Source organism: Neodiprion lecontei, chromosome 6, assembly GCF_021901455.1.
Source record: "Neodiprion lecontei isolate iyNeoLeco1 chromosome 6, iyNeoLeco1.1, whole genome shotgun sequence".
Lineage (NCBI taxonomy): Eukaryota > Metazoa > Arthropoda > Insecta > Hymenoptera > Diprionidae > Neodiprion > Neodiprion lecontei.
In genome coordinates this window covers 15,875,890-15,885,904 of record NC_060265.1, presented here as the reverse complement: position 1 = coordinate 15,885,904, position 10,015 = coordinate 15,875,890, and the positions used below count along the sequence as shown (strand labels likewise).

General features: G+C 37.7%; 1 protein-coding gene across 1 annotated transcript; it reads left to right on the top strand.

Annotated features, from left to right (window-relative positions):
• The first annotated feature begins 7,035 nt into the window (after nucleotides 1-7,035).
• On the top strand, nucleotides 7,036-9,792 carry LOC124295160. Its single transcript, XM_046744049.1, has 5 exons — nucleotides 7,036-7,050; nucleotides 7,471-7,618; nucleotides 7,752-7,932; nucleotides 8,174-9,658; nucleotides 9,786-9,792. Exons 1-5 carry the CDS (start codon nucleotides 7,036-7,038, stop codon nucleotides 9,790-9,792), a joined length of 1,836 nt encoding a protein of 611 aa, XP_046600005.1.
• The last annotated feature ends 223 nt before the right edge of the window (nucleotides 9,793-10,015 follow it).

The window sequence follows — 10,015 nt, the reverse complement described above, 5'->3', positions numbered from 1 at the left end:
GTAGGCATAAGCAATTTTATTGTTTTGTTTTTTGATTCGATTTATTACCGATCGCGGACAGCGTCGGCCGGGAATTCGGTTCCGTTTCCGTCGAGGAGTTTATTATTAAGTTGGCGATTAGCGCTATTCCGTAGAGGACGATCGCGGGCAGCGTGTCGGGTCCTATTTTGTTTTTGGTTTTTGTAAATTAGCGGTTATTATTAAGACAGCGACTAGCGCACGTAGGCCGTAGAGGTCTTCTAGATTTGTTAAACTACTTTTTTGTTCTTTCTTTTATTTTATTTTGTATTATCGCTAGCTGGAAATATATTGTTTATTTTCATTATTGCTTTGTGAAATAACGTGTTGGCGTACGCGTGTCGTATCTCTCTCTACCCAAAAATTACCCCTTCCCTCGCCGCGGTACTGAGCTATCGAGTATATGGACGCGGTATATCGTATTACCGATTTCGAGGCGTGTTGACCACGCCAGGCGCCCAACAAATTTCGCGATATTGTTTCAGGTCCAGGATACATCGTGGACGCCGATTCATTGTGCACGCAGTAAGTTCTCGGTCATTTTCTCCGAGTGACCGAGGAGCGGGAAAAATCACGTCACACTGTAAATAAGAAAGCATCACGAATTTCCAAGCCTGTAGGGACCGTAATAAATTCTAGATTCATATTCAACACTATTCACTATATATCCCTCCCGCAACCGATATTTCACAGAATGTTTAAGTTCATATCATAACGATTTATATCATAAATTGTGCGATAAATTCATGCAGTTGCACTTCCACGATGAAAAAAAATGTCATTCTTGTATTTATATGTCGCATGTGTAACGACCTCATAAAGCAGCCGTATGGCAGCGACTTCGCAAACCTTCATGGTTACTTCTTCATTTCGAGGTGGCGGCTAGGTAGCGGAAGTACGCAAACTACATAGCTAGACCCGGTTATAGCTTAGCAGCCGCCATGTGAGGGATTCGTGGCTTTTTCCCGGCTATTACTCTGCAACGACAGCCAACTTATGCGGCAACCGTATGGCAGCGAGCTGGCGAATTTTCTCAGTTTTTTCTTGGTTCCGACATGGCATCCAGGTGGCTAAACTAGCCAGCACCTACTTGATTTTGATATAGCCGCATGGGAGCTTGGCCTTGTGAGAGCTTGGTTAAAACCAGATTGAAGCTGACTATTTTGGCCATATAGCCACCACCTCGAAACCATCAAGATGCCATGAAAATATGCCATATCATAACCTCATGTTTGCCACATGTGTTGGTTGTCTTTGCCATGTATATGCCGGGATAAAACCACGAACTGGCTTTATTGCTACCACATAGCTAGGTTGGTTTGGCCATGTAGCCGCCATATAGTTGCCGTCTGAAATTGTTACCCAGGTAGTGTTAAAACGACAACACACACTGTCATCTGCTACTCGACATGCTGCCAAATTGGCACCAAAATTTAGTGGACCCTACCGAATCTTCCGTTTTCTCTCCCCGGCGGTGGTTGAACTGCAACAGGTAGATGGGAACAACGTAGTGGGAAAGGTGCTGAAGATCTATAAAACTTAGTCCTCGTAATTTAACATACTAGATAATGGGAGACGAGGCTCCACCGCCCGCCTACGTCCTGCGCGGCTGTGGGGTGATTCTGTAACTCGTTATAAGAATAACGATTCCGAACGCTATCGTAACGATAACGAATTTCGCCGCGTGTAACGACCATCTCATAACGACGGTGCGATTCCGTAACTACGAATAGCGACACTTCGACATTTAAGTATGGGATAACGAATCGTCGTTGTGGATACCGACAGGAAGTGACGTATTGTGACAAATCTTTAGTAAATAACTAGAATTTTATCGAAACTCGCCTTAAAATAGTTGAAATTCGTGCCGCGGTGGCGCGCATGAAGGCTTAAATCGACGCGCGCACAATCAGTCAGTGTAAATTCATCGTATAGTGAACATTGTAAATATAAATATCAACATCAATTCCAGTGAAGTGAATTTTTGCTTTGTTTGCATCATTACTATGGTTTCGGTTGGGAAGTTAGTATAATCAACGATGTTTATAATACATGTTATGTGTGATCTTGTGAATTATATGTTATGTTTTGTGTGGTTTATAGGTAATGAACATGTGAAAATTTAATTCGTTCCTGTTTCTGATATTTAATACTGGTGTTTGGTGAGAGTAGGTATGGATAAACTGTTCGTTGTTACAATTAACGTTTATTACAGAGTAATCAAGTAGAGATAAAGGTGCAAAATAAAAACGTTGTAATACAATAGGTGCGTGGAATAAATATACACGTGCTCAATACAATACACTCAGTTACTGAGTCCCGTCTAATCCAAGACGACCCGGTCAGTTTTGACTCACTCGACAGTCTACTTCTATCGTTCGCTTACAGTCGTTTATTACCTATGTATAAGTGACATCTATACTTTCACACGCATTGTACATTTATATATTTCTCATGATCTTCGCATATATCAACAGTTTCCGTGACTAATTTTGATAAATTTTTTCTAGAAACAAACAGAAGAGACAGGCGAAGGCCACGCCAGCCTAAATCGGTTATATGGCCGATTATTTTATCCAGCATCCGCACATTGCAACAGGGAAATTTCAATCTCTCCATGGAAAATCGGATTTGGCCGCGTCGTGGGAGCAACTCTTGGCGAAACTGAACAAGATGGGAAAAGATGAGAAAGGGAAAGACGTAAAATCATGGAAATCAGTAAGTTAATACGAGTATATTATGTTACTTTGAAAGGTGCTTATTGAAATTTGGTTGGCGAACATTTGCATTGAGTCACGATGCTCAACGTTACTCAACGTTGAGTTGTTCTGAACACGTCCTTTATTTATCGTACAGAATCTTGAGAAATGAATTTGCAAATTTAAATTTGCACCCTTTTACACATCGTTTCATATCGCATTTATAAATTTGCGTATTTTATATAATCTGTAATTTTTCATAATAAATGTTTCAAATTTTTATTCTAGACGTGGCGAGACAACAAGACCACTGTGTCGCAAAAAGTAGCGAAAATTCGAGCAAATCGTTCGAGGACAGGGAATTTGGGTGACCCTCGAGTGAAACTGACCGAACGAGAGGAAAAAATTATGGGCATTGTGGGCTTCGATGACGTGGAAGGAGTGGAATGCCCTGATGCCTTTCCCGAAAAACGGGTAATATTGGTTTTGCACTGATGAAGCAAAATATCGAATGTCATAAAAATTATTTTGGAAAGCCATTTGTTTCCATAAAAACCATTTCAGTTAAACGTCATAGAGCTACTGGCAGAAGGAGACGAGAGCATACTCGATGAGGATGGCAGCATCTTAACTTGGCGAGACTACGTCGAGGCCAGTGCTCTCGATTACACTAGTAAGTAATCGTTTCTGAATATGTCATTATTTATTTGTTAATGAATCAAAAGTTGTTGGTCATATCGCTCATTTGACTTTTGTGTTTTTTCAGATATAGAATTTCTCGAAAACTTTAATGGCGGGGAGGCAACTTTGGAGGAAGGCTCTTCAATACCTGAATAAAATACAGACGCTGCATTACCACCATCACCGCCACCTCCTCCAGCAATAACATCATCTCCAGCAGATGCATTGGCAGAACCTGGCCCGAGTGGCCTTAATCAACAAGGAACAGCCTCGAGAGTCACAAGACCTAGTAAGTATCACAAGATCGTAACTTGTTTGTTACAAAATATGGAAAGATGTATTTAATAATGGTTTCAATAATCTTTCGGATAATCGAAGATTCAGCACACAGCTGGAAAATTCACGAAACGACTTCGCAACTCTGGCTGAGACACAAGTTTCATGCATGGAGGTACTTATTATTGAAATGTCTTTAAAGTTGTCTTCATCGTACATATTAAACGACATTTTACGATAAATTCTATGTCGAAAATAACTGGACAAATTTTTTTTACACAGATGTTTGCAAAATCGATGGAGAAGACGGCCGAGAATGACAGGCAGAGGAACGAAAATGAAAGAGAAAGGAACGAGATTCTCCGCACACTCGTCTAATCTCAAAAAGAGCGGGACCAAGTTATAAATAACTTGACAAGAGTGCTGCAGGAATGTGTGCAACATTTAAAAAAATAAAGAATTAGGCACCGAAGAATTAAGACATAAGCTAAACAATGTATTATTATTACATATTATTATTATCGTTAATAGTTTTTAAACAGATTTATTGCGTTGTAGAATCAAGATTGATCTTGTCAGAATATTTTCTATAAATAAGTTTTTTTTTCCACAGACGAAGCTATTGTGATAATAGAGATTATTATTATTATTGTTTCTGCATTTTTTATTACGCTTTTCAAAATTTTTTCTCAAAGACGATGTTCTACAGATGTTTATCATTGTTATTATATCTTAGCACCGTTCAATACTTTTAATAAATTTTAATACGAGTAAAAAAATTTATTTGCAATCATATTCTTAAAAGGAGCCTTTTGACCACGTGCCGTGAATCCCCATGCAGCGTTTACTGCGTCTACGTTTTCCTCACTGTTCTTTTTGAATGAACCACCATCGGGTTCTTTGCGTAGAACCAATATTCTGAAGAGTAAAATTATATGGGCATTTCTCCACTAAATGGAAAATCGCTGTCCCAAGCCTAATTTATGAAATAAGTTTTAAAATTTCTCAGTTTTTTGTATCAATACCAACATAGAATTAGGTATTCTTGGCACGCCATAGCTTATTTAGTAATTTACCAATGGAATATTCGAATAAATGAACCTCATACGTCTCAAAACACAGTCCCCTGGTACGTCCCTTTTCCAGAATTACAAATCTTGTTACAGATATTTATTTTTGTGCCGTTGATAATTGAATAAAAAATATCCATATACATTAACAAAAATAGTTAGCATCTTTATACATCACAATTATATTTTTACAATAGAATTTTTATTAAAATATCCATGTGTGAATGCTGTCCTCAAATTATTAAAACAGCCCGTTGTTAAAACTTTAAAACCGCGCTGGAGTTATATTTAGTTTTAGCGCGAAGTATTTAGATTGCGAAACGGAACGCAATCGGTGTGAAGTTTGTTCGGTTGCGTCGCTAGCGGGCAGCCACCATTTTGTTTGGTGCTACTACTGCGTTTTTTGGTGAACCACGCGTCTCGGCCGTTAGTAAAAACATTTCCCTGGTAAGCCGTTTTTTTTACTATTTTAAGACTTTTAATAACGATAATTTGTTTAAAATAATTGATCATTTAGTATGTAGCCACATCTGTTGCGTTTATCTGAATGTTTGTAATGATATTGTTTTATTAAGTATTTATGTAAAAATTACAGTCCCCTGACCGACATTCCCCTGTCCTTTCATAGCACAGGGGACTGTTCATACCACAGGGGACTATTCATACTACTGTTTTCTTTGGTTTTGACCACTAAAAGTAACGTCTCTTTTTTAGGTAGTACCTCAAAATGCCACCGAAAAAGAAGTCACCCACAACAAGAGAAGAAATACTTGAACAAAAACGTATAGCTGAGCGTTTGAGATATCAACGACTTGAAAATGACCGTCAAAAAAAAGAAGAATTGGAAGAAAAAGAAAGGAAGAAGTATCAACAGAAAGAAGCAAAAGGTAAAAGAAAATTTAGTTAAAGATATGAGTCGTCGTGAGCATAAGGCTGTAATAAAGGTTTGGAGAGAGCATTGTTTTAAGTATCGTGTAAAAAAAAAGTCATGAGTAACTTTTATGAAAATTTGTGATAAGAAGGGCCACAAGTTTAGAATGGACGAAAATGATATTTTTGATGTCAGTTTTGACCAAATATTGCAGAAGTTACCAGATCCAGATCTAAGTCTAAAAGGGAGAACATTACTTTATTATTTTCCTGTATCTGTACCGGTCTTTCAGAAGAATAATTTAATTTAAATATTTTTCCCCAAAGTACAATGTTAAGACTGATTTGTTTGTAAGGTGTTGTACAATTAAAGTTAATTACTATAGTTACTTCAAAAGTATTATGCCGACCTAAAATATCGGTTGTGATAATTAATTAGCAGTAGTAATGTTTCTTTGTTTATTATTTTTTATATTTATTGGTTGTTTTAAAAAGCAGGATACCATATTTTTCGTTATTATAAAGATTGACTTTAGTGTTAGTTAGTAGTGTTAACTTTTCGACCGAGCCGCATGGAAGGAGTTGATCGCTGTGGTGTCAAAGATGAGACTTTGATTATGTTGTATGTACACCTTATTTATTTACAGTTTGATATACATATATACAAAAGCAGTCAGTTAATTGGTTGCCACGCGAGGGAAGGGGTAGTCGTGGTCTTGTTGCACCGCGGTGGGGGCTGCAGCGATGATGTGCGGTGCTGAATCGGTGCGGTTCTCGGTGGCGGCGTGTAAAAGTCCGTCATGCAGTTGTCCAAAAAGCCTGCGTGCTGGTCAGTGACTGTAGCGTACTCGTAGCGTAACAGTGTAGGTCGTATAGGGACCGTGCACTAAATGTAGAGGCAGCACTTTAGCCGAAAGTAGCGCGCCCTGGTGTTTAACAAAAGCAAAAAACGGGCAAAAATGTCAATATAGTTAATGTATTCATATGGATTAATGTTAATTAAAAATGGAAAAAATTATTAAATACGGTTTTCAACCAATTAATAATACTAATATTCGAGGTCAAAACGACTTCAATGGTAGAAAACTCTATGAATCAGGTCATGTATCTAATGTCGTGGAAAAAAGGCTTCTAAATAACGTTGTGACAGTAACCGGTGAGGTTCTTTCTGCGGTGTATGAAACTAAAAATTATAATGTCAAAATAACGGTATGTATTTATATCTCTTAATTTTTTCTTTAACTTTGAAATGAAATTAATAAATGTTAATCAGTAAATTATTTTATTGTAGTTAGATAACGAGCGCAATATTAGTCGTGCTGTGTGTACCTGCAAAGCTGGATTGTCTGGTGAATGTAAGCACATGTGTGCTGTGATTTATTATGTCAATTCAGCTGATACAGCGGATTCTAAGACTAGTCATGGTCAAGAATAGGGTAAGCCCTCTCGTCGACAGCTTTTGGATCACGATAAAGGAATAAGAGTGAGCAAATTGTTCCCTCCACCGCCTTACTGTGTCAAAAATCCAAACATAGTGCCATGTAAGTTGGAAACTCTAGTCTTTCCGAATGATTTGGCTGGGACACCTCTTGCAACAATGATAAATATTGACCGAAGAAATGAAAATGAAATTATAGCAGCTGAATCATTGGTAGCTTTAGTTAAAATAAATGAACAACGTAAGTGCGAAATAGAAATTGAAAAAAACGCTGTCGGAAATACTTCAGCTGCAGTCTGTAAACGAACTTTATTCACAAGAGAATATTATAACAAGTGATATTCATGATTTTTATATAAGTGAAGTGTGTTGTGATAAAACAAAAATGATAAACATTTGCATGCAAACGATTTTACAGTCAAAGACGGATGAGTGGTACAAGCAACGTATACTACGAATAACAGCAAGTAATGGCCACAAATTAAAAGGGGACCGTTTTGAAATTGATAAAGCTATTAGAGAGTTAATTACACCTAGTAAAGTGGAGACAGCAACCATGGCTTATGGTAAAAAAAATGGAAAAGACAGCTTTGAATGAATATAAAAAACTCCTAAGTCCAGATTGCAAAATTGTTCAAGTCGGCCTTGTGATTAATATTCATCAACCTTGGTTAAGCTGTTTTCCTGACGCTATTTTAGAATATGGTCCTGATATTTGGCAAAAGCGATTGATAGAAATAAAATGTCCTTACACGTGCAAAAAGATACCAATTCACGACGCGACAGCAAGAAAGTGTAACGTGCAATATTTGAAGTTAGACGAAAATGGAATTCATTTGAGTGAAACTCATTCCATTTATACGCAAGTCCAGCTGCAAATGTATGTAACAAATATCGCTTTCTGCGATTTATTTGTTTACTCACCTCTGGGCTGTGTTCTCATAACAATCGCTCGCAATAATTTGTTCTTGAGTGAATTAGTTCCTAAACTAGAGCAATTTTACGAAACGATCGATTTTACCTACCCATTCAAAATTCCCCAAGCTTATCTCGAACGTTATTAGTTTTAAAATGTCTAAGTCGCGTACTGTTTACCAACATAATGTACACAAATTTCAAAGGTCGTTACTTAATCTCGAGATCAGTGATGCTCACGCGACCATCGTCAAATATCAAAATATTTTGTTGTCGCTTGAGAATGATATTTTAATTGAATTACCTGTTGAAGTGTCAAAAAAATTCTTCGACACACAATACCTGAAATTGGAACCGGCCTTCAACGCTTACAAGGCGGCTAACATCAACAAGTTAGCTAATCTGATTAACAACAAAAAACGTCCCACTTCTAATTCAATTGACTCGACCTTTGAAAATTGGATCGTGAACCTTAGCAATACGGATATTCCTGTCAATGTTACCGACGTGCTAAAAATGGGACCCAAATATAGCATTCCTTTTAAGCCTAACTGCATCCCAACCAACAAATTTATCTCTGATTTCGAATCAAAGATTTCCTTCATTTCTTCTGATTCTCGTAATACGGCCCGCCAAGATTTTACCAACACTATAAAAAAGTTCATCAACACCCCTTCTCCCCTTCACGCTGACAAGAATATCCTTCACAAAATTAAAGAAACTAAGATCTTTCAAAATAACAACCAGGACTTACTTTTCTTGAAGGCTGACAAGGGAAACACGACTGTTGTGATGAACAAACAAATGTACGAGGATAAAATGTTGCAACAACTCTCTAACAACAACTCTTACAAAGTTGTTAGATACGATCTCACCTGTACCTTGCAACAAGAAGTCAAAAAACTAACAACGGATTGGTCTAAAAGCAAACTCATCTCTGATCAACTTAGACGTCAAATTGCAAAAACTGATTGCCTACCACTTAGAGCCTACGGGCTACCGAAAATTCACAAACCGGATACACCGGTAAGAATTATGGTTTCTTTCACTGATAGTCCGACCATCAATCTGGCTCGTTTCCTCAGTCAATGTATAGGTAACAACATCGTACCTCCCTTGTCACGGGTAAGAGATAGTTTTGCTCTGATAAATGCTATTAGGGACTTTCGTCTCCCACCTGATCATATTTTAGTTTCGCTGGATGTTGTGTCATTGTTCACAAATGTTCCACAAGATCTTGCAATCAACGCTGTTAGACAGCGCTGGCATCAGTTGGTGGACGAAATTCCGGTCCCACTTAACGAACTCTTAAAAGCATTGCACATATGTTTTAAGGCTGCCATATTTAAATTTAATCATAACATATATGCTCAAACTTATGGTTTACCGATGGGCTCACCGCTCTCTCCAATTTTGTCTGATTTGGTTTTGGATGATCTTGAACAATATTGTCTCAACAAACTAGACTTCAAGCCTTCATTCTTTTTCAGATATGTAGACGACATAATTACAGCTGTCCCTTCGGATAAAGTTGCAGAAATGCTTTCCGTCTTCAACAGTTTCCATCCGAGACTACAATTTACCTCTGAATTAGAGTCTAATCACCGAATTAGCTTTTCAGATGTCCTGATCATCAATGATAACCAGTTTATTAAAACTGATTGGTTTCATAAGGCTACTTGGTCACAAAGGTATTTAAATTACCATTCTCACCATCCCAGATCATACAAAATTGGAACGATTAATTGCTTAGTTGACAGAGCGATCCGACTCTCAAGTATGGAATTTCACAAAAAAAATTTGTCCTTGATTCAGCAGGTACTAAGTAAAAACGACTATCCACCTCGCCTGCTCAACAAACATGTACAGTTTAAATACGATTCCAGCTTGTCATCGACCAGCCCTAACAATAATATCCATGTAACTACTACACAAACCAATCAAAAAAGCTATAGTTCCATCCCATACGTCGCGGGGTTGTTTGAGTCACTCAACAGAACATCCTCTAAGTACAAAATTCAATTTGTGGGTAAATGTGCACATGATCT